A 25,711-nucleotide genomic window follows, 5' to 3' on the forward strand; every position below is an offset into this window, starting at 1 on the left:
AACCTAGTAAAAATTCCTTGTTTTAGGTCAGTTAGGATCACCACTGTATGTTAAGAATGTGAAATGTCAGAATAATAGTAGATAGAATTATTTATTTCAGCATTTATTTATTTCATCACATTCTCAGTGAGTCAGAAGTTTACATACACTCAATGAATATTTGGTAGCATTTCATTACATTTTTAAAAACCTTGGGTCAAACGTTTTGGGTAGCCTTCCACAAGCTTGAATTTGGCCCATTCCTCCTGACAGAGCTGGTGTAACTGAGTCAGGTTTGTAGGCCTCCTTGCTCGCACACACGTTTTCAGTTCTGCATTTGGAAGACCCATTTGCGACCAAGCTTTAACTTAGACTGATGTCTTGAGATGTTGCTTCAATATATCCACATAATTTTCCTCCCTCATGATGCCATCTATTTTGTGAAGTGCACCAGTCCCTCCTACAGCAAAGCACCCCCACAACATGATGCTGCTACCCCCATGTTTCACAGTTGGGATGTGTTCTTCGGCCTGATAGTCTCCCCCTTTTTCCTCCAAACATATCGATGGTCATTATGGCCAAACAGTTCTATTTCTGTTTCATCAGACTAGAGGACATTTCTCCAAAAAGTATGATCTTTGTCCCCATGTGCAGTTGCAAACCGTAGCCTGGCTTTTTTATGGCTGTTTTGGAGCAGTGGCTTCTTCCTTGCTGAGCGGCCTTTCAGGTTATGTCAATATAGGACTCATTTTACTGTGGAAAAATATACTTTTGTACCGGTTTCCTCCAGCATCTTCACAAGGTCTTTTGCTGTTGTTTTGGGATTGATTTACACTTTTCGCACCAAAGTACGTTCATCTCCAGGAGACAGAACACGTCTCCTTCCTGAGCGGTATGATCGCTGCGTGGTTCCATGGTGTTTATACTTGCGTACTATTGTTAGTACAGATGAACGTGGTACCATCAGGCATTTGGAAATTGCTCCCAAGGATAGAACAGACTTGTGTAAGTCTACAATTTTTTTTTCTGAAATCTTGGCAGATTTCTTTGGATTTTCCCATGTGGTCAAGCAAAGAGGCACTGAGTTTGATGGTAGGCCTTGAAATACAGCCACAGGTACACCTCCAATTGACTGAAATTATGTCAATTAGCCTATCAGAAGCTTCTAACGCCATGCCATTATTTTTGGGAATTTTCCAAGCTGTTTAAAGGCACAGTCAACTTAGTGTATGTAAACTTCTGACCCACTGGAATTGTGATACAGTAAATTATAAGTGAAATAATCTGTCTGTAAACAATTGTTGGAAAAATGACTTGTGTCATGCACAAAGTAGATGTCCTAACCGACTTGCCAAAACTATAGTTTGATAACAAGAAATTTGTGGAGTGGTTGAAAAATGAGTTTTAATGACTCCAACCGAAGTGTATGTAAACTATATATATATAAATACACACAGTACCAGTGTTAAGATATTTTATCAAGGTTTAAGATAAATGTTTAAATAATTCTACTCAGAAACTTAAACATTAGGGATTAGAGGTTATGTAGCATGAACAAGGAGTAATTAAAAAGAATAAACACAGCTCCAACTCGGTTGGAGGGGGGAAGAGAGGAATGCATGTGTGTGTGTTTAACGAAAACAAAGAGGATCCTTAACCTATGTTTGAACCGACCCGGCTATAACTCTGTGGACATAAAATAAGACAGTGAGAGCCCCTCCAGGTTTTCCGTATCTGGGGGGGACTGGAACTGTCTGCTAAGTGGTAATACACTATGGTGAGACTTCAGGAGTTAAGCCAGATATAGTGTGTCATGTATGTGCGCTAGTGGGTTGGAATGAACTTTAGAAGTAGCTTTTTCCTTGTCGGAGTGTAGGAGGAGCCTTCAAGACGCTATGACGAAATGTATGGTATGTAAAACCAATGTACATTGTATTATGACCAGCATTCTCGAGAATAAATGCTATTGGCTAATTTTGGTAGATTGGTCTCTGTCCATTTTATGCAAATACGGATCTTACAAATTCTTAGAAACAGACAGTGATTTAAATTGAATTGGTTAACACATATAGGAATTGTTAAATTCCTTTAACAACCACTCAAAAGTTTACACACCTACTCATTCTTTATTTTTACTATTTTCTACATTGTAGAATAATAGTGAAGACAAAACTAACACACAGGGAATCATGTAGTAACCAAGAAAGTGTTAAACCCTTCAAAGTAGCAACCCTTTGACTTTAACCTTTATCATACTCATTAACGAGGCAAGTCAGTTCAGAACAAATTCTTATTCACATTGATGACCTACACCGGCCAAATCCGGACGACGCTGCGGCAATTATTCGCCACCCTATGGGACTCCCAATCATGGCCGGTTGTGATACTGCCTGGATTCAAACCAGGGTGTCTGAGGTGAAGCCTCTAGCACTGAGATGCAGTGCCATAGTCCGCTGCGCCACTTCATGATTGCCAAGGAGTTCTTGAAGGAGTTCCAACATATGCTGAGCACTTGTTGGCTGCTTTTCCTTCACTCTGTGGTCCAACTCATCCCAAACCATCTCAACTGGGTTGAGGTTGTGTGATTGTGGAGGCCAGGTCATATGATGCAGCACTCCATCACTCTCCTTCTTGGTCAAATAGTCCTTACACAGCCTGGAGGTGTGTTGGGTCATTGTCCTGTTGAAAAACAAATGATAGTCCCAATTAAGTACAGACTAGATGGGATGGCGTATCACTGCAGAATGTGTGCCTTTAATTCTAAATAAATCACAGTGTCACCAGCAAAGCACCCCCACACATTCATCTCCTCATTGCTTCACAGTGGGAACCACATATGCGGAGATCATCCGTTCACCTACTCTGCGCCTCACAAAGACACGGTGGTTTAAGCAAAAATCTAAAATTTGGCCCAATCAAGTATCTTATTATTATTGGTGTCCTTTAGTAGTTGTTTCTTTGCAGCAATTCGACCATGAAGGCCTAATTCACACAGTCTTGTCACAACACAACTGATTGTCTCAAACGCATTAAGGAGGAAAGACTTTTAACTTTTAACAAGGCACACCTGTTAACTGAAATGGATTCTAGGTGACTACCCCTTGAAGCTGGTTGAGAGAATACCAAGTGTGCAAAGCTGTCATCAAAGCAAAGGGTGGCTACTTTGAAGAATCTCAAAAATAAAATATATTTGGCATCACACCATGTGTTTGATACCATTCCACCGATTCCGCTACAGCCATTACCACAAGCCCGTCCTCCCCAATTAAGGTGCCACCAACCTCCTGTGATGTGAACGCAGCATAACATACGAGGCGAAGCAACGTAACAACTAATGGTTGCGTGCCACGTCATCGACTATCATCGACTGACAAATTGCTATATAACCCTGGTCCCCCAACAGTACACATTGTTATTGTAGCCCTGTACAAACACACCTCATTCAGCTCATCGAGGGCTTGATGGTTAGTTGACCATTTTATATCAGGTGTGCTTGTCCAGGGTTACAATGAAAATGTGCACTGCTAGGGGTCCTCGAGGACCAGGATTAGGAAACACTGGTTTAGCTGGTACTTTAAATACCTATCCAGGTGTAGTAAGATGTGTCAGGCGTCAGCAACGTCTCAGCATAGGAATGCATCTCTGTGATTAGCTGATACAGAAAATACCCATCCAGGCTTTGTAATATCTGGCATGCTGCAGTAACAGCTGGGTAGAGGAATGCGCCTCGAGTCTGTGAAGGCTTAACATTTCTGAAAGCACTGGTTTTGAGTTGTCTTTTGTGTAATCATCAGCTTACTTTTGTCTGCCTAGTTGAATTCAGACGAGCAGCTTTAGCCATGTCCATTTAAATTGCAATTCATTTGAGTTATGTTCAACAATTTATTAGCATGGCTATACTGAAAATGTGTGTTGCATCAAAAGCTTGGGTCTAAGTAGTGCATACCAATATGGTATACATTTTGGTAGCCTTTCAATCTAATGTAAAATTATAGACACAAGTCAAATCTTCATAATAGGCTGGTGTTCGTCACACCATAATGATATTTTAAGAGTGAAAAGATAGGAATACCAGTAAGTTTAGTAACAATCCTTATGGCAGCGGTGTACATTTATTTTAAGAAACATTTCAAACAGAGACTATCCACAAAAAACACACCCCGGTCAAACTTTTTTTTTTTACAGTTCTGAAAGACAAAGTGGATGCATTTTCATTATTCTTGATACTCTGTCCGCTACGTATCTTTCCTCTCAACAAGCACACAATGTCATATGTCATAACATGCACACCTCAATGTCACCTATGGAACAGACTTAAATTTTTTTAATCAAATGGATACAAAAACACAATACACTTAACAAAATAATGGTGACATAACTACAAAATATGATACTACAATATGGTACACTGTACATTAACACTTGATTTCACAGATCTTTTATTGATGATGCAGAATGCTGTATCATTTCCAAAGATGTCTCAAATGTAAAATGTACTTCATGTTTGCTCTTGTTGGATGTTCAAAACCTAGTCCTGAGGTCATCCTAGGAAAGGAGTAAAGAGACTCCTGGATAGATTGGAGGAAAAAGCATACCGCTGGTCAGCCACAGACAACCTAACAGCTTGGAAGCAGTGGGGGAAAAAACTCAAATGGACAATTTAGAAATAAAAGGAATTCTAATACATAAGAGAACCTTGGAGTGGCCAATAATCTGCTAGCTAACTACTACACTAGAAAAGCTTTAGCAGCAGTGTACAAATAAACCTTGTTTACGTGTAGAATTTCGGTTGGACGTGTACACTTTGGACAATAACATCTTCTTCAGAAATGAACTTAGAAATCGAGTGAGTATATGTTTAGACAAGACAGAGACTATGTAAGAGCTTCCACTAAACTGAAGACTTTTCCTTAGTTCTCTGGTATCCTTTTGGCACACTTTCACCGCCATCATTTACAGGCACTACCTAATAAGAGGCATTCAAGCAGCAGTTTCATATTTTTTTAAATTTTATTTTACCTTTATTTAACTAGGCAAGTCCGTTAAGAACAAATTCTTATTTTCAATGACGGCCTAGGAACAGTGGGTTAACTGCCTGTTCAGGGGCAGAACGATAGATTTGTACCTTGTCAGCTCGGGGGTTTGAACTTGCAACCTTCCGGTTACTAGTCCAACACTCTAACCACTAGGCTACCCTACCTATCCTCAAAGGACTTGGAGCAGAATGAAAATGCCAGGAACACGATATTTCCCAATTGTCTAGTTTATTTTTTGGGTGGCCAACAAAATGTATACAATAAGTAAAAGTCTGACACTTAGTGGATAAACAGAACATGCTAATCATCAATATGCTAAAACTAAAAAAAGTAAGATTACATACAGCATTTAATCAAACTGGATACACCGATAACAGAATGTATTATTTGCAATGCAGTTACATTACATCTAAATCAACCCTTAGGTTGGTATCCAGCACAGAGAGGAAACGATTACAATAGAGATATGAAAATACCCCCACCCTAAAAAAAAAACATTAATTGGTCATTTCTTAAGTAATCTCAGGAACATTGTTTGCCTCGGTCTCCCACTTCTCCAAAAAGTCCTGTAGGTTCAAGTTGAAAGTATCAATACCTTTACCAGACAGATGAACCCCATCTGGCCTGTACAGGCCTGCGTCTGAGCAACACGTGATGTTTTCATGGGTCAGAGCAGTGCCACCTAGCTCCGCAATGATGGCGTGAACTCTTCTGTTGATGGCAGCCCTAAAATTGTCCACTGCTTCGCTGTCCTCCGTTTGCCTCCACGACATCCGGGGCAAGATGTCGGACCAGACTAACCGGCATTGTGGGAAAATGCTCCTCACGGAGGTCAGGTCCTTCTTCACAGACGACATAAGGGCCTCAGGGCTTTGGGTACCCAGATCGTTCCCACCCAGGTGCAGGATGACCACGTCCGGTTTGGGCCACTTGATCTTCAGCTGGTCTAACTGGGGAAGCAGCTGGGCCCACGTCATGCCCTGTGTGCCCTTCCACCACACCCGCACACTGCTGGGGTCCATGCCCAACTGCATGCCAATCTCAGGCGACTTGGCCCTCATCTCTGCCCAATATACAAGCGAGTGTCCACAGATCCACACGTTCCTAGGCTCAGTGTTGGCATAGGTAACTTTGGGAACTTTTCCTGTAAAAATGCAATAATGAGACAGGGTAAATGTATGGGTTAGCTTCACAGGGGCTCTGCTAGGTTGACGTTACTGCGAGGATTGACCTGTGCTCCAGCTCTTGGGTCTCTGCAGGCTGGCTGTTTTTCTTCCACCTTTGGCCCAGAACTGACTGAGCTGACACTCAAAACTACGTCCTCCAGCAGTTAGTTAACTTAGTCTCGTGCTATAACAGAGAAATATTTGACACTAAAGACACCTTACACACTAACTGACCTAGCTTGATCGTGTTTGTGTAGTACTACCAGACCACACCCTCATTGTGCAGGCCTTAGCTAGTCGTCAGATTGACAACGTTTATCCCTGTTTTGGAGTGAAAACAACACTAACAAGTCCCCTATTCAGGTAAAATTCTCCCTAGCAGTAGAGATTCCCTAATCAAGAAACGTATAATAATTCTAAAAAAGTCCTAAAAGTATTGAAGTATTGTACTACACAAACAAAAATACAATTCAACAGCTGAAGACCTATTGATGCAAAGTCTGCTAAAATACTTACCTTCAGCTGTTGGAGAAAACATTACATGTTAAAGCTAGCTAACATGAATATCTGTATTGAGAGCAAATCCTGTCCAGATTAAAGGAACATGGGAGTCTATGTCAGTCTATTGTTTCTGTTATTATTAGTTTGTCTGTGCAAAAGCACTTGAAGACCACTATGTTCATAAATTGTATTGCACGCACAGAGGGAAATACATGTTTTCATCAAAATATTGTATTGCATGCACAGTGGAAGATAAATATATATTTAAATGCTTCTATGTGAGCATAAACCAAGCATGGGCACTTTCTTACTAGGACATACTTGTCTTAAAATTGTGTAATGCAAGCACCAAACTGGTCAATTGTTACAAGGCCAGGGCTATCAAAGCTAATAAACAGGCATTGGTGTGGTCTTCCAAGACACAAGGCTATGCTTTGTGAAGCAATGTGGTAGACATGAAATAAAATGTAACCTAAACTTTGACCGAGACCAAGCCCTAACACAATAATAAAAATGTAATATTTACGTTACATTAAATATCATAGCTAAAGCAATCTAAGATATCACTTAAACCTGATTAACTATGGCTGTAATAAGAGCAAGTAAAACTCAAACCTACCTATATTTCCTCCATATCCGTCTCTTGACACCTATGGTATCATCTCATCCTATACTTTAATTTGTGTTGAGTGCCAGGTATGTACAGCTCTTGACTTATTCTGGCATCACCTAATCTTAACCTAAGCTACAATTTGTGGCTGGCCATATTGCTATGTTTCAACCTTACTCTAAGGGGTTATCTGGTACCTGTTGTGCTTATCCTAGTGTTCTTCCTCTCCTGATTCTTCTGTCTCATCCGCAGGTTAAACTGCTCCAGCTACAAAACAGTGACAAATTGAGACACACACACAAAGTCTATCCAATGTATATACAGTCAACTCCTAAATTAAGCAGATTGGGACTGACTTGCCAGCGTGCACTAAAACCAGAACATATCAGAAGCAATTTAATAGATTTGGGACTACAAAAATTCTGTACACACTGCACTTTTCCCAAGAGTACTTATGTTGTGTGTAATTGTAAATTCCTGATAACTGCCCTATACTGTAGGCCTATACTGTAATTTAAATGTAAACAACACCAAGGACTGAAGGTGTGGCGTGTATATCATACACAAATGTAACACAATCAGACAGGTAAAATGTTTCCTAACTTCAACACACGGAATGAAAAAAAACACAACATACCCTTTTCTTCTGTTTGGCCTTGATATCGTCTTCTGTCACTGGTGGACCCCGAGTCTCTGGTGATTGAGGGGGAGGAGAGGGCTTTCCACCTGCAGAATCAGGGCTTTGTGTTTTGATCTGGAGAGGTATGGTGATATTTTGTCTTGGTGAATCCTGCTGTGCACCAGACACACTTTTGACTGTTTCAATCACCTTGAGGCATCTAGACTGGTTGGTGACTTGGAGGATTTGACTCAAGACATCCCTTGTAGGATTTGATATAGTCACTTGATTCAATATATTTAATTGTTGTGTGAACTGAGTCTTTGCAAACGGTATCATGGGGGAACTAGGCTGCCCATAAGTGGAGGAGGGCAAGGCAGTGAGTAGGTCAAGGGATTGTCCCATAGGTGAAGTAAAAGTATATAACCCGGCTGCTTGTTGACCAACTGGAACATCAGGCGTGTTTGTCATGGATGAAACTGGGGAAATCTGTTCGGGGGGACCTGAGGAACCGGGTGGCAGTGATGAGAGATAGTTGGTACTACAACCCTTGCTATGCCAACTCTTAGGCGCGATGGGCTGGGTCTTCTCAGGACAGTTCCACAGTGTGGTGGAATAGGAGGTGCCAGGCTGTGAGGAGGGGGTGGGGGGCAAGACGCTCACTGTCCTGGTGAGGCTCTGCATCTGCCTGGCCCTCTCTAAGGCCGCCTCCTCTTCCGGGTCAAGGAAACCTCCATATTCCGAGGTGTCTTGGGGGCTGAGGTACACCTCCCGCTGGGAAGACCTGAATGGCGAGGCTGACCGGAAGTGTTTAGAATCAGAGTCGTCGGTGGTGCGGTGCCGATCTCCCCGCCTAGATGAGTGCTTCGTCTCTCTCTCTGAGGATGAGTGTTTGGATGACTTTGTCCCGTAGAGGCGCTCCTGGGTCCTGTCTGCCAGCTTGGTGACCTCTGAGGTGTCCAGATTCAAGCCGATGGCCTGGAGCAGGCTCCTGATCTTGCCGAAGTGCTGCTTCTTTTCCCGACTATCCTGCTCCCTGGTCTCCTCCACCGGGACTCTAGCTGAGCAAGACCTCTTGTTATCCCTGTACCTGTCTGACCGCCCAGGTATCTCACAGTGCTCTTTCTCATTCGCTGCAGGGGCTTTACCCCCATAGAGGAAGTCCTCTTCTTCCACACGTTCAGATTCTCTCAATAGCTGGCTGTGGGACATCATTCCAAGAATTCCGGGAAAGCCACCACCTTCCTGGATTGCTCTCTCGTGAGGCAGCAGCCGGTCTTCATTTCTGGAGATATCATAGTCGTCAGAGTTCTTCACTCGCTCCCCGATGATACCCCTGCGTGGGCACTCTGGCTCTTCCTCTGTACAGGGCTCATCTCTGTACTGATCTTCATCCCCACGGTCAAGCAACTCGCAATAAGGCTTTTGAAGTATGGAACTATCTTCCTGAATACCAGCAATCTCCTCTTGAGACTCCTTAACCATAGCTGACAGCAGACCGGCATCCACACCTTTGTTGAGGGTGTTGAGGAAACGGGCGAGCTGGGTGTTCAGGTTAGAGTTCTTTTCCTGAGACTCTCGAATGGGAGGTCGATTTGAAGAATAAGGGTCAAGAGGTGTTTGGCGAACTGGAGAAGGTTGCGACAGGTGCTCTCTAGAAGTCTGCTCATATGGATCATATTTGGCAGATAAGTCAGGAACAGGATGCCCAGCAAGTGAACGTTCATAATAGCACTTCTGACTGGATGTTTGGGTGTAGGGTGGTTGGGCAGAGTGTGGTTTATAGGGCGTCTCAACGTCATAACCGTATTGTTCCACAAGCCTTTGATCAAGAGGTTGAGCTTTAGGGAGTTCAGTCTGGAGAGAATAAACAAAACATTTATAATTGGACTCCCCCCCCCCCCCCCCCCCCCACTTCATACAAAATGATTTGATTTCACAAATTGCTCATCAGGCTGATGATTTAATATGTTTCTTTTACCAATATATGATAACTAAAAAAAGCACCGGCGCACAGTAGACTATTCTAATGAAATATAACCAGCTCTTAAAAATTATTGAGAGTGAACAAACGATTATCTACATGATTGAAACGTTTAAAAATTACAACTGACCTGCATTGGGAAAAGTGGACCTGCGACATGGTCTGAGCGTTTCTTCAGAATGGACTTGGGTTTGATGTCAGTGGGTGGTTTAGGTTGTGTAGGAAGCTCTGCCATTCCATGATGGTAGTCAAAGCAGGTCTTCTCCATAGGCTTCACTTCTGAGAAGAAATTGGGAACTCCACCATGTTTCTCCATGGCAACTATGGCTCTCTTGCGGTATATCAACTCATTGAGCTCCTCTAGTTCCCTCTTCTTTCTTTCTAGCTCATCATTCATTCTATCTGGAGATCTACTTACTGAGCTTGAACCATTCTTGGAGCTCCTCTGACTACTTCCATCTCGCTCCTTGCTGCGGCTCCTTTTCGAGGAAGTTCTCTTTTTGCTGCCGCTCCTTTGGTTGTAATCTTTTCTCTCCAGACTGTGGCTTCGTCTCCTGTTCCTCTCCCTGCCCCGGCTCCTGCTGCGACTGCGCCCGTACTTGCATCTACCACCTTGCTCTTTGCGCTCCCTGCTTGTGCTCCGCCTTTTCTTCACCCGGCCAAACTGGTCTAGGCTGGTGTCGGAGTCTTTGCCACCAGATCCAGAACCAGCAGGTTTTGACCCCAGAATTTTTATGACTGATTTCATCTTGATTGACTTCTCCGAGGCAGGTTTGTCGTTGCTGGTGCACAAAAGAATGAGGGAAATGACTTCGAGCACATCTCTTAACCATCTGGAGTCTAAGCGGGTGGGGGTGTGGGAGGGGGTAGGGGGGTCCTACTATGCTAACATATGGAATTGTTTATTAAAGGTGGTCAAACCAAGGATAATTTAGCTATTTGATTTAGAGTTTTAGGACCCCTTAAGGTATCAGAAAAATATATATTAAAAGAAATATTAAAAATTGAATTTGGCCTTACTGCTATTAGCCCATGGAAAAACATTATAAGCTTCATACATGGACAAGCAGATAGTCCCCCCCAAATAATCTAAAAGGAAGTTTGTTCTGAAGTGTCTATCCTATATCTGATATTGCTGATTCAAATAATTAAAGCTTAAAAAAAAAAAAGTGCACCCCTCGGGGTCCTGAGGCTTGACTTTGGGAAACACTGATTTAACCCCTTATTTTAGGCACTAAACTAACTACATATATACTTCCATTATTTTTTATAAAACTGGTACCTAGCTACCTTCAGACAAGTCTTGTGAGCATCCTAGAGCAAAACAAACGACATAAGTGTTCGTGAGAGACTCACCTTTCCACAGAGGGTTCATATTAGTGTGTAGCCCAAACGGTTCAGACAGAGTCCCGTGACGCTTTTGGGGTCGTAGAGCAAAACAGAGAACACCATCGTGTTTGTGAGGCCAAAAAGGAGTCATAATAGTTTGCGGGCCAAACTGTTCGAACGCTACAGATGTTTGTGTGAGAAGACCGATTTTCGGGATGCCTCATGGTCTGACTATCATCCCTCCAGCACTGCCATCTTTCACTGCTGATGCGGAAGGGCGACATCGGCGGATGCAGTGGATTGAGACGCATTCCATGCAAAAAACTTCAACTGTGTGGTGGAAACTTAAACTGACGGATTTTGATAGGGCTTTTTAAAATTATTATGCTAATTCTATTTCCACAGGGGCGAGGACATCGACTCTAGGGGATACATTTTTAGATTTCAGGGTAGTTGTGGCTGTGCCAACAAATGACATCCAAAATCATCACACAATGATACTTTACCTTGACTTCATGTTGGAACCAATACTACTACTAATTACAATCAAACTCACGTGGGATCATCATCTTTGTTCTCTACTTTGACACCTGTGCCCTTGATGAGGTCATTTGGGTCTCTCATCAGTTTGATGGTCATCTTCTTCTGTAATAGACAATAATAGGAAATAGACAGTTAAAGACAACATTGACAGCCACATGTCTATCCCTTAAGTGAATATGACATCCCCCAAAGTCACTGGCCTTTGTTCCATCATAAACCAACCTTTTCTTTTGCCGCCACGCCTCTTAGCTTGGGCACAGCGGTAAGAACAGGGGTAAGAACACTGTCGGTAAGGCGTTTGATCCTAATCGCTTGGTTGCCTCCTTCAGCGGTTTCAAGCTAGGAGAAAATTGAAAGAGTTAAAGAAAAACATAAAAATAATACAAATATGAATAAAACAAAAATATGAGCAAGACAAAGGAGCTGATCGTGGACTACAGGAAAAGGCAGGCCGAACAGGCCCCCATTAACATCAACGGGGCTGTAGTGGAGCAGGTCGAGAGTTTCAAGTTCCTTGGTGTCAAAATCACCAACAAACTATCATGGTCCAAACACACCAAGACAGTCGTGAAGAGGGCAGGAGACTAAAAAGATTTGACATGGGTCCCCAGATCCTCAAAAAGTTCTACAGCTGCACCATCAAGAGCATCCTGACCGGTTGCATCACTGCCTGGTATGGCAACTGCTCAGCAGTTGCCATACCCCCCCTTTGTTTTTACACTGCTGCTACTCGCCGTTTATTATCTATGCATAGTCATCTTACCCGTACCTACATGTACAAATTACATCGACTAACTTGTACCTCCGCACATTGACTCGGTACCGGTACCCCCTGTATATAGCCTCGTTATTGTTATTTTGTGTTACTTTTATTTAGTAAATATTTTCTTAACTCTATTTCTTGAACTGCATTGTTGGTTAATGACTTGTAAAGTAAGCATTTCACGGTAAGGTTGTATTCGGCATAAGTGACAAATAAAATTTGATTTGAAATAGCTAGTTGGATGTACCATGCCTTCAGAAAGTATTCACACCCCTTGACATATTTCACATTTTGTTGTGTTACAAGGTGAGATTAAAATGAATTTAATTGTCTTTTTTCCCCTTTTTTTACAATCTACATAAAATACTCTAATGTCAGAATGGAAGAAAAATATTGAACATTTGTATAAGACCAATGAAGATTAAAACACTAATATACATTATATATAAAAGTATGTGGAAACCCCTTCAAATTAGTGGATTCTGCTATTTCAGCCACGCCCATTGCTGACGGGTGTATACAATTGAGCATTCAGCCATGCAATCTCCATAGACAAACACTGGCAGAAGAATGGCCTTACTGAAGAGCTCAGTGACTTTCAATGTGGCACTGTCATAAAATACCACCTTTCCAGCAAGTCAGTTTGTCAAGTGTATTCCCTGCTGGAGCTGCCCTGGTCTACTTTTAAGTTTTGTTATTGTGAATTGCAACACTCTCTACAGAGTTCCAAACTGCCTCTAGAAACAACGTCAGCACAACAACTGTTCGTCAGCGCTTCATGAAATGAGTTTCCATGGCCGAGGAGCTGCACACAAGCCTAAGCCGCACACAAGCGCAATGTCAAGCGTCGGCTGGAGTGGTGTAAAGCTCGCCACCATTGGACTCTGGAGCAGCCATTAAACTGTTTTAAAGTCACCATTGGCCTCATTGTGAAATCCCTGAGCGGTTTCCTCGCCTGTATCTTTTAGTGACTGGGTGTATTGATACACCATCCAAAGTGTAATTAATAACTTCACCATGATCACCATCTACCAATAGGTCCCCTTCTCTGCAAGGTATTGGAAAACCTCCCTGGTCTTTGTGGTTGAATCTGTGTTTGAAATTCACTGCTTGACTGAAGGAACTTACAGATAATTGTATGTGTTTATTTTACCCTTATTTTACCAGGTAAGTTGACTGAGAACACGTTCTCATTTACAGAAACGACCTGGGGAGTAGTTACAGGGGAGAGGAGGGGGGTGAATCAGCCAATTGTAAGCTGGGGATGATTAGGTGGCCATGATGGTATAGTATGAAGACCAGATTGGGAATTTAGCCAGGACACCGGGGTTAACACCCCTACTCTTACGATAAGTGCCATGGGATCTTTAGTGACCACAGAGAGTCAGGACACCCATTTAACTTCCCATCTGAAAGACAGCATTACACAGGGCAATGTCCCCAATCACTGCCCTGGGGCATTGGGATATTTTTTTTTTTTTTAGACTAGAGGAAAGGGTGCCTCCTACTGGCCCTCCAACATCACTTTGAGCAGCATCTGGTCTCCCATCCAGCGGCTGACCAGGACCAACCCTGCTTAGCTTCAGAAGCAAGCCAGCAGTGGAATGCAGGGTGGTAGTGCAGGGTAGTATGCTGCTGGCAAATTGCACACAAATTAAATGTGTGGGGGACAGAGATGAGGTAGTAATTAAAAAATTATGTTAAACACTATTACTGCATACAGAATGAGTCCTTGTAACTTATTATGAGCCTTTCTAAGCAAATGTTTACTCCTGAAATTATTTAGGCTTACCATAACAAAGGGGTTGAATACTTATTGACTCAAGACATTTCAGCTTTTCATTTATAATTCATACGTAACATAAAAAAAAAAAAACATAATTCCACTTTGACATTATGGGGTATTGTGTGTAAGCCAGTGACAAAACATCTCCATTTAATCCATTTTAAATTCAGGCTGTAACACAACAAAATGTGGAACAAGTCAAGGGGTGTGAACACTTACAGAGGGCACTGAATACCAATTGATATGAATTTTGACGTGCCAATCGGATCATAGCACCATGGGGACTCACCGAAATGACACTGAACTTCACCTTCTCCGAGATGTTCAATTTCTTCTCCTCCATGACCTCGGTCAAATGGAAGAACAGCAGCTGGGTGCTCTGATGGCATTTAATGGTCCCAGACAGATCCCCAGCTTGCACCACCTCACCCTAGAGGGGAAAACACTTCACTTAGACATGCTGTGCAAAGAATATTAAAGGCATTTTTTATAAAAATTCCATTACATAAAACATCCCACCTTTCTTCAGTGTGTAAAGTTGTCATACATCAAGTGGAAAAACCTAGCTAGACTCCGACTTAATGGCATCCTGTACCACATTCTAAAAGTGATCTTACGGTTCTGCGTTGCTCTGTTGACTCCTCAAACGTCTCTGAGAGAATCTCCACGTTGATGGCACGCTCCTCCTTAGTCTCACGATTGGTGGAGATGTTAAAGTGAACCTTGTCTCCGTCACACATGGTGGCTTCAGTCAGAACGTCAGCTGCTCCAAACAATAGCTGCTTCTGTGTGCCACCCACCAATGCCTCCAAAAGGCCCTGCTCCTGGAAGGAAAATGAGATAACACATTCTAAAATACATTATTTGACCACCCAAACTTTTCCCAACAAGAACACAACAATAATATTTGATTTGTACATTCTTTCAGTACCACACGTACCTGCTGCTTTTTGGAGACCTTAATGACCGTTCCTGCATGCTGCGCAGCGCTAATGTCCTCAAACACCACAGTCCTCTGGAGCAACACCTCCTCCACTGGGGCCACTGGCTTCCACTGGAGACACAGTAATAAGGACATTACTGGGTATGTCACAGATGAGAGTACTACACTCTGAATGACAGGAGATTTTCCACCAGTTGGCACCTATCATAATTTGCACTGAACTGTGCCCCACCTTCTCATTTCCTGCAGGGTCTTCAACTATCTTCTCCATGGTTTCTTCCAGTGTCACTGAGCACTCTTTCAGCTTCCTTACTCTGATGGCCTTCTCCTTATTTTTGATCTAATGAAAACAAATGACATTATGTTAACGTCAAATGTATAAATCAATCAACAAATAATTTCAACAACATTGCTATACTTAGGACCAGAACCGGCACAGAGGGTCCAAACATCACTCCCAGGTACAAACTGATCATCATTCAGTGTCAACAAACTCAATTTGCCACTGAATTATGTGGATGGGAAAGACACGATACTCACTGTGACAACTGTAAAGTCCACCTCATCCATAATGGTGAACTCAGTTAGACTCATGTTCTCAGTGGTTTCAAAGGGCAGGTTGTTCTGGTTCGCTGCCATGATGGTACCAGAATCACACTTTACGCTCTTTATAACACCCTGGTGGAGAGTACAAAAAATATATCAACAACTAGCTACAGTAGGGATGGCCTACTCTGGTCCCATAGAGCCGCTATGTGTGCTGTATTTTGTTCCAGCACAGCTCCAACACACTTGATTTAAAGGGATTTCTCTGTTACTTTTGTATACTTTTCAGCCAGTAACTCTGAAAGTAGCGCTTGAACCAAAAGTGGTCCCCGAAAATTGTCTACTATGTCACATATGTGCACCATGTCATTGCACTCGCGCTGCTGTGGGTGCATCACGTCCATCTTGCTAGCTGTCACTCATATGGTGAGAGGCTGAAGCTCATTAGTTGAACTCAAATTTCTAGGGGGCTGGCCACGTGGGGGAAAATGGCACATAACAGCTTCCAACAAAACTGTTTCAAACTAGGGATTTTGTGGCTAATTGAGGTGAGACAGTAATTCTGCTCATAGATTATGCATGTAAGAACTATACAATGACACAGCCAACCCAATGTGGGAGGTTTAAAAATACTTAGTAGTCACCAAAGTACGGGAGCATGTCTTTAAAAAATTGTGGTCTCAATTGAAGATCTTGAATAGATTATTAGTTGACTCAGGTGTGGTCATACTGAGCTGAATAAAATGGCGTAGAGCTCATCAGGACCAAAGTTTATGTCAGAGTTTGTAACCAAAATGAAGATATGCCACTCAGACTTTAGACTCACCACCTCCCTCTTCTCTCCAGTGATCTTAAAAGTCTGTGGTGTCTTTGGCCGAATATTAGTGGCTCTAATTTTTTGGGTAACTATGTCGGTCAACAAGTTGAACATCACATGGTCCCCTTGAAACAGAGTGATGGTGTAGTCCTTCTTCGAGTAAAACAGTGCTCTTGACATGCCGTCGATGTTGGCCTCAATTTGGCCAGGTTTCGGCTTTGCACCAGGCTGTGTGGGGGCACATAATTATGTTAATACCAACAAGGACATATTTAAATGAGAAGCCAAATACTAGTCATAGCAAGCCAAGCATATAATCAAGTTACCTTACAATAAACATCTAGTTATGGCAGTGATTAGAACTTCAATAAAGTTATGACTGAATACTTTTTCCCCCTGTGTGCTACAGAGTTCTATCACCTGCTGCTCCAGGATAACATTGCAGACAAAACCTTCAATAATGGTGGAGTCAATCTCCTCAGTACCCCCTGGAGGTACAGACACACCAGTGGCATACTCCCCGGCCTGGGTTTATTATACAAAGAGGGGAAAAAAACAAGATGCATTATTTAAAATACAATGAAAACGAATTGTTCACAAACTCCTTAAAATGTCTGTATAACTATATATAGCGAAAAATGTCTAAAGTGACCCACCTTCTCCTTGTAGGCTGTAAAATGCACCCTGGCCCCAGGTATCATGTTCTTGGGGACTCCGAGAAAAGCATCAAAAGTGAAGGAATATTTATTGAGATCGTCTCTTTCGATGTAGCCATAAGTTGGCTGTGGGGGGAGAGCAAAACTTGAGAATGCAATGTTTACTAGTGGAGATGAAGAACCTTCCCTTCAAGCTAGCTTCTCAGCTTTTGGACTTACCCCTATGAATGAGATGACCCCCTTGGATCTTCCAGGTGGAGGAGGCCTATGATTTATAAGTGTTGAGAGGAAAAAATATATGCGTCATGTATAAGCAGAACTTATACATGACAGCTAATCTCATGTATGGAAGAGCAAACTACTGTATGCAATCAAACACTAATCCAAAGTGATGATGACATCCAAATTGTTGACATAATGATCATTACTTGTCATTGTAGCTCTTTTTCTGTCCTGCTTTTTTGTCCTTCTTTGAGTCTTTGGTCTTCTGTTCATCAGTCTGGGGTGGATCAGGCTGAAGAACCTCAGAGTCCCGGCAGCGTCCCCACACATAAGGAACTACAGTCGTCTCAGTCGGAGGGGAGGCTGTTGTCGGGACGGGCTGTTGTCGGGAAGAGAAACGGAGCCTGTGAGAAGTTGAGGCTCAGCAGAACATACATTTAATTAAAATTGTATCATAGAGATGACAGGACAGGACAGAACAGACACAGTGGCACTTACCCACAATGATGGAGGAACAGCATAAGGGTTGGCCTAAAGGAGGCAGACTTGATGTTAGGGATTACTTTAAAACCATGTTAGAGTCATTTAAACCATGTCATGTTACTATAACACTAAATTAATTTTTTACAAGTTTAAATTAAGAATTTACAATATGCACAAGGCACAACAAGTTGTCTTTATAAGATTACCTCGCTTTGCCAGGGTGAAGGAAAGACAGGGTTGTCCACCGGAGGCGGAACCATGGGCGGCATATCTAGGGGAGGAATACCAGGGGGTGGGATACCTGGGGGCATTGGTCTGGGTCCATTGCACATCATCGGATCATATGGTAGGGGCATACCTGGACCATACCCGAATCCTGGTCCATCCATCCGTGGCCCATCTAAACATCCATCCATGGGGTCACCTGGACCCATTGGTCCATAGCCTGGCTCATATCCGTGATAATCAGGTGGCATGGGGCCGTGCATCATTGGATCTCCCATAAAGTTAGCATGTGGACCTGGGCCACCGTGAAAAGGACCAAAAGATCCAGGCGGCCCACACCAACCTGGACCCATGTCAAATGGATCAGGCACGCTTGGGCCCATATCAAATGGAGGTCCATTGCCTTTTCCACGCTTCCGACCACCACCTCGTCCCATTTCGAAAAATTTAACGAAAGCTGCTCTCAAGCTTACGTTAGCAGTAACAACTCTTCAAATGGGGAAGCGAACGTTGAAATGCTGGCTAGATTACCATACTATATACATATATGAAGGTACATGTATTCACTATTGCGTATTCACAGTTTGTGGTTTAATAAGTACGTCTGGTTATATCGCAACTATAACATCCTACGTTAGCGAGCTAGCTAGCTTCATAACCTCATACTATACATCTGCGAACTTGTTGCGGATATTATGACTATGGAGACGTGACATATATCCGGTGTAGATAGAGCCAAATCAGAGAGGCGAAAGTTTTCCACTAGATAACGCAGTCAAAATGGTTATATGGTAAACATTTATGAAAACAAAAACGTGCTTTTTGGTCTAAATGTTGGGTTTAGGCATAAGGCTAGCAGTATGGTTAAGGTTTGGTTTAAAATCAGATTATAATGAGGTAAATTGTAGAAATGGGCGGGGTGTATGGCTTTGTGAACTAGTGACGACCAAAGCGAAGCGAGATTATTTATACCATTGAGATCCTATTTAATTAATAGAGGGTGTTATTTATTTATTTTATTTATTTTACCTTTATTTAACCAGGTAGGCAAGTTGAGAACAAGTTCTCATTTACAATTGCGACCTGGCCAAGATAAAGCAAAGCAGTTCGACAGATAAAACGACACAGAGTTACACATGGAGTAAAAACAAACATACAGTCAATAATGCAGTATAAACAAGTCTATATACAATGTGAGCAAATGAGGTGAGAAGGGAGGTAAAGGCAAAAAAGGCCATGATGGCAAAGTAAATACAATATAGCAAGTAAAATACTGGAATGGTAGTTTTGCAATGGAAGAATGTGCAAAGTAGAAATAAAAAAAAATAATAATGGGGTGCAAAGGAGCAAAATAAATAAATTAATTAAAATTAAATACAGTTGGGAAAGAGGTAGTTGTTTGGGCTAAATTATAGGTGGGCTATGTACAGGTGCAGTAATCTGTGAGCTGCTCTGACAGTTGGTGCTTAAAGCTAGGGAGGGAGATAAGTGTTTCCAGTTTCAGAGATTTTTGTAGTTCGTTCCAGTCATTGGCAGCAGAGAACTGGAAGGAGAGGCGGCCAAAGAAAGAATTGGTTTTGGGGGTGACTAGAGAGATATACCTGCTGGAGCGTGTGCTACAGGTGGGAGATGCTATGGTGACCAGCGAGCTGAGATAAGGGGGGACTTTACCTAGCAGGGTCTTGTAGATGACATGGAGCCAGTGGGTTTGGCGACGAGTATGAAGCGAGGGCCAGCCAACGAGAGCGTACAGGTCGCAATGGTGGGTAGTATATGGGGCTTTGGTGATAAAACGGATTGCACTGTGATAGACTGCATCCAATTTGTTGAGTAGGGTATTGGAGGCTATTTTGTAAATGACATCGCCAAAGTCGAGGATTGGTAGGATGGTCAGTTTTACAAGGGTATGTTTGGCAGCATGAGTGAAGGATGCTTTGTTGCGAAATAGGAAGCCAATTCTAGATTTAACTTTGGATTGGAGATGTTTGATATGGGTCTGGAAGGAGAGTTTACAGTCTAACCAGACACCTAAGTATTTGTAGTTGTCCACGTATTCTAAGTCAGAGCCGTCCAGAGTAGTGATGTTGGACAGGCGGGTAGGTGCAGGTAGCGATCGGTTGAAGAGCATGCATTTAGTTTTACTTGTATTTAAGAGCAATTGGAGGCCACGGAAGGAGAGTTGTATGGCATTGAAGCTTGCCTGGAGGGTTATGTCAAATAAAACCTCAAAGTTTCAGAATAGCGTGAAAATGGCAACCATAGTACGGAACAATATTCACGTAATAATAAGCAATTCAGCTTCAGTGTAAAAAAGCCAACTTCGTCAGATTTTTTGGAGTACGGTAATAACAAAACATGCCGAAAAATTGCTGTGATGTTCAATGAACGTGTAACCAGGTCAAAAGTTCCGACCTAAGGTTCGCAATGCTCCCAAGTAGGGAAATGGAGCCTGCGAGAAGAGCCCCGTTGCTTCAGTCTATTCGGTGTGGGAGATGTGGGGACCCGGTGTCCAAGTACGCTACACGTAGCTGTTTGTGGAAAACATTTAATCACAACTAAGCCATTTACGTTATTTGGTATAGTTCGTTTGTAAGACCACTCACTATTGTAACCCAATAGTCTATTTTGTGTTGTTGGTCTTGTTTGGTTTACGTTGCGGTTGGGATGGTAGCTAGCTAGCATTCACTCATGTGGCTGCTATAGCGCCATGAAAAGGTGCATGAGGGAAGCCCTATTACGTTTTTCTAAGTAGTGAGGACACGAAAGCAGGCAATGTTGACAAGTAATCTTTATACATGGTTTACTTTGCTTAAAATGTAATTTACAAAAATAATGTATTTGCTGAGAGCCAATGGGGTAACCTAGAAAACCACAGATTGCGTTACGCGGGCGAGGCCGCGACGTTCTACTTACGGAACGCCATTTGGGTGGGTGACTCGCCTTGCGGGTCAAAAGCTACACGTCAAATAACATTATGGCCAATATTTGCAATCACAATTAAGGCGCGCTTGAAGCCAGCTATGGGTGCGTGCGTAAATTCGCTCTGGCTATCTACTCCGATTTCAGAGCACTTTAGCCTGAGTGTGCCAGAGCTAACTAGCAGTTAGGACGAGTAAAATGGTCAGAGTGAGGTGTTCTCTCATTTGTGTCTGGAAGAAGCTGGCCAACTGTTAGCCAATTATATTGGGTAATTGACTGCTCGTTGTGAGGTCAGAACGCTCGGATTAACCCTACTATGGAAGGCCAAGAGTTTCAAATTGTCTTGATTTGGACGCTTGTTACGGGCATGTTTATACGCGTTCATTACACCTGTTCTGTGTGCATTTACAGGTGATTAGAACGCCTGTGTAGTAACGGGCACATCCCCATGTGTCTGAAAGTACCACATTGTAGCCCCTCCCACCTCAATTTTTGGGAGTTTGACTTCCGGCCTGTTGCGGTAAATCGTTTACTCAGGGAGGAGGAGATTATTCTAAATATGGCTCAAATTGTTATTACATTTACAGAATGTAAACGCTGCAGCAAGGCGTTGGTGAGAAAAAAAATGGAGAAAGAAATTGAAACGACTTTTTCCACAGAACTACAAATCTGACGCTGGCTATCTATCTTATTTTCATTGAAATAGCATGGCTAGCTAGCTAGCAATAGTATTCTGTCAAGCCTGTAACTAACGTTAATGGTTGTTACGTTGTGGAACAGAGCAACATAGTTCTTTGTACTTGTCATTTGGTTGAGACAAACATTAGTTTAGAACATAATTGTTTACTTTGTGTAGATTTGTGTAATTAGTTGGGTTTGCTTGTTAGCAAGCTGAGATGTATTTGCTCAAGTTGGCAAATTTAGCTATTAGCTAATGTTTTAGGAGAACAGGTTAGCTCCCTGCATAATCTAGACCATACAAGAATGGGGAATAAGGTCTGGCTATTGCAGTGTCCAGACTAGGTGAGAGCAAACTGCTACAGAGAAAGGTAAGATCTCTATCTTGACTAGCTATATTTCAAGGTTGAACCAATGCAATATGTATTTTATTGGCTTGCTACGTGAGCTGCTTTTTCTGAACATGTCTGATAAACCTACACCCTTAGAAAAAAAGGTGCAATCTAGAATTTAAAGTTATTCAGCTGTCCCCATAGGATAACTTTTTGAAGAACCCTTTCCACAGAGGGTTCTACATTGTTAACCCATTTTTCTAAGAGTGTATCTAGTTGTTGTCCATGTTACAGCCACAATATGATGATGTAGTAAAGCATCCGAAGACTTGTGAGGATTAGAAAAGCCTGTTTTGGATTAGCAAGGAAGAACAATAACTAGCTATATCAGATAAACATGTTCAGGAAAAACAGGGAGCGAGCAAGCTAGTAATAGTAACATTATTATTTGAAACCTCACATGCGCATGTATCTGAGATATATTTAAGCAATAAGGCACCTCAGGAGTTTGTGGTATATGGATAATATACCACGGCTAAGGTCTTATTCACAATGCGGAGTGCCTGGATAAAGCCCTTAGCCGTGGTATATTGTCCATACACCACAAACCCCTGAAGTGCCTTATTGCTATTAAAAACTGGTTACCAATGTAATTACGACATTAAACAAGTAATATTGACTCAGTTGAATTGTCAACGGGTCTAAATTCTTGTTAGGGAGATGTTGCTGTTCAGAATGACATGTTTATGAATGTCGATGTTCACAGGAATCTACTAATTCTATGTTGAACCAGCAACACAGATGGAGGGGGAGGAAAACAGACTGCTTCTTTCTACAACACCTTCACCAAATCATACAATGTTTGTTACATCTGAAATAAATAAATAATTATGTTAGTTTATTCTGTTTAATGTTTTTTATGCTGGATGTAATTTAGCAGGTCTATAGTATAATGTATTGTTTTGAAACATTTTATTAAATATCTATTCAGTCTACTCTATTTTATGTTTGCTAGAATAATGTATGTTTTGTACTGTTACTTTTTACATGCTGAAACAGTCTCATTAGTTTTGAGCTAGATTATGATTGGGGAAATGTCTACTACCCTTTTTAAAATGTTGATGAATGAAATTAGCACAGTTACTAATAGTTTGTTGCTACTGTATGGTGAGGAAGTGGGCAATATGGAATACATTGGAGGAAGGGAGAATTAATGAGAAATCAGAACTTGGAGAATGTCGGGGAATAAGTAGGTAAATGTACAGCCTATCAATGACAAACAGTGCAGAGGTAGCCTTAGAATTAGATATGTGCATGTTATGTACTGGACAGACGGCTAGACAGCTTTTTTTCAAAACATTGGATTACCGACTTGAGTTGTGACATCTCAGTTTGCACCGCATTTTCACATGGATGTGTAAATATACACTGAACAAAAATATAAACGCAATATGTAAAGTGTCGGTTTCATGAGCTGAAATAAAATATCCCAAACATTTTCCATAAGCACAAGAAGCTTATTTATCTCAAATGTTGTGCACCCTGGTCCTTCCTCTGCTGCCCCTGTAACAGTTTATAAATTCATTTTTAGAAAACATTTTAATTCAGCCTTTGTGGTTTGGAAAGTATAGTGACTATTATTGCTCTAATTCATCAAACCAATGGGGTTTTGGGAAAATAGGTACTTTTTGAAAAACTATCCCATCTGGTGGATGGAAAGAGTCATAATTTATATACACACACACTCACACACTTGATACTTGGCTTGATACATCAAACAAGGAAAAATTATGGATAGCTAATGAAATGGAGAAAAAAAATACCTTAATGAATTATGAAGCCTTTGTGCTTTTTTTCTTCAATACATAACAAATCAATGTGACGTTAGCTACCAAATAAGTTATTTTCGGCAATTATCCAAAAACTACAAATACGCCATTCCTTACCTGAACAGGTATAATGCACGCTTGTAAAAATGCCCATAAGCGTTCTAATCACCTGTAAATGCACTCTGAACAGGTGTAAAAATTATTATTATAAGTGTTCAAATCGCCTGTAAATAGACACTGGACAGATGAAAAAAATCACGCGTACAACAAAAAGAGACATTTCACACTTGAAAAAGGCAAGTGAAAAATGATAATTACGTGTTCCGGGTAAGACAATTTGAAACTTTTTGGCTTGCATATACTGCTGGGCCAGAGCGTCCAGTGTGCTCTCTGAATGCTCCGAGAGCCGAAACGCTCTGAATTTACAAACGCCCAGAGCGCACTCTGGCACTCCAGATTGAATTTACGAACACACCCATCATCACCAAGAAACGAATAAGTAATGTCAAAGTTTGAAAACAGACAGCGTTTTAAATTTTGCCAGCCAAGTACAACCACCTCAGGAGGATCGGGTGGTTCAATGGTAGGATTCATTGTGGTAGGAGCCAGGTCCAGCCATTCAGAATGAGTTTTCCCCACAAAACGGCTTAATTACAGACAGAATTACTCCTCAGTTTCATCAGCTGTTTATTATGTAATTAACACTTAGCTCTATAAGAGCTTGAGGTAGTCACCCCATACAAGTATTTGGGAGTATGGCTAGACGGTACACTTTCTTTCTCAGCACATATCTAAGCTGCAGGCTAAAGTGAAATGTAGACTTGGTTTCCTCTATCGTAATCTCTCCTCTTTCACCCCAGCTGCCAAACTAACCCTGATTCAGATGACCATCCTACCCATGCTAGATTACGGAGACGTATTTTATAGATCAGAAGGTAAGGGTGCTTTCGAGCGGCTAGATGTTCTTTACCATTCGGCCATCAGATTTGCCACCAATGCGCCTTATAGGACACATCACTGCACTCTATACTCCTCTGTATATCTCTTTATATCCGTTTCAAGACCCACTGGTTTATGCTTATTTATAAAGCCCTCATAGGCCTCACTCCCCCCCATCTGAGATATCTACTGCAGCCCTCATCCTCCACATTCAACACCCGTTCTGCCAGTCACATTATGTTAAAGGTCCCCAAAGCACACACATCCCTGGGTCGCTCGTCTTTTCAGGTCGCTGCAGCTAGCGACTGGAACGAGCTGCAACAAACACTCAAACTGGACAGTTTTCATCTCCAGCTCTTCATTCAAAGACTCAATCATGGACACTTACTGACAGTTGTGGCTGCTTCGTGTGATGTATTGTTGTCTACCGTGCTCATTGTGCTGTTGTCTGTGCCCAATAAAGTTTGTACTATGTTTTGTTTTGATACCATGTTGTGTTCTACCATGCAATGTTGTCTTAGGTCTCTCTTGTCCTGATGTGTGTTTTGTGCTATATTTTTTATATTATTATTTTTAAATCCCAGCCCCCATCCCCACAGGAGGCATTTTGGTAGGCCGTCATTGTAAATAAGAATTTGTTCTTAACTGACTTGCCTAGTTAAATAAAAGTATAAAAAATAAGCAAACGAGATGCAACGGGCAGGGGCGATTTTATCATGTAAATCTTGGTGGGGCAAACTACAATTTTTTACTTTTTTAGATTCATCCCAGCAAACCCACAACACTAAACAATACACTAATTACAT

General features: G+C 41.9%; 1 protein-coding gene and 1 long non-coding RNA gene across 4 annotated transcripts; one reads left to right on the forward strand and one right to left on the reverse strand.

The window, feature by feature from the left end:
- Positions 1 to 1,371: 1,371 nt before the first annotated feature.
- LOC109888958 (uncharacterized) lies at positions 1,372 to 19,097 on the reverse strand. 3 transcript variants are annotated; one of them, XM_031823413.1, is made up of 18 exons: positions 18,190 to 19,097; positions 17,999 to 18,031; positions 17,707 to 17,879; positions 17,498 to 17,543; positions 17,279 to 17,404; positions 17,043 to 17,147; positions 16,632 to 16,850; positions 15,800 to 15,937; positions 15,492 to 15,599; positions 15,257 to 15,370; positions 14,934 to 15,140; positions 14,606 to 14,746; positions 11,990 to 12,106; positions 11,781 to 11,869; positions 10,026 to 10,677; positions 7,930 to 9,768; positions 7,490 to 7,559; positions 1,372 to 2,658 (listed from the first exon to the last, which is right to left on the reverse strand). In XM_031823413.1, the coding sequence occupies exons 1-18, from the start codon at positions 18,643 to 18,645 to the stop codon at positions 2,651 to 2,653; spliced, it is 4,641 nt and encodes a 1,546-aa protein (XP_031679273.1). In that variant the 5' UTR covers positions 18,646 to 19,097; the 3' UTR covers positions 1,372 to 2,650. The 3 variants fall into 3 exon arrangements, with proteins under 3 accessions (XP_031679273.1, XP_020335694.2, XP_031679272.1); XM_020480105.2 differs by lacking the exon at positions 1,372 to 2,658 and adding an exon at positions 4,072 to 6,159; XM_031823412.1 differs by lacking the exons at positions 1,372 to 2,658; positions 17,043 to 17,147; positions 17,279 to 17,404 and adding an exon at positions 4,072 to 6,159 and having other exon boundaries at positions 18,190 to 18,919.
- Positions 19,098 to 20,418: 1,321 nt separating this feature from the next.
- On the forward strand, positions 20,419 to 23,635 carry LOC116374021 (uncharacterized). Its single transcript, XR_004209828.1, has 2 exons — positions 20,419 to 22,176; positions 22,904 to 23,635. It is a non-coding gene; the product is annotated as an uncharacterized LOC116374021 (long non-coding RNA).
- Positions 23,636 to 25,711: the final 2,076 nt, after the last annotated feature.

The sequence above is a fragment of the Oncorhynchus kisutch genome, linkage group LG4, assembly GCF_002021735.2.
Source record: "Oncorhynchus kisutch isolate 150728-3 linkage group LG4, Okis_V2, whole genome shotgun sequence".
NCBI lineage: Eukaryota > Metazoa > Chordata > Actinopteri > Salmoniformes > Salmonidae > Oncorhynchus > Oncorhynchus kisutch.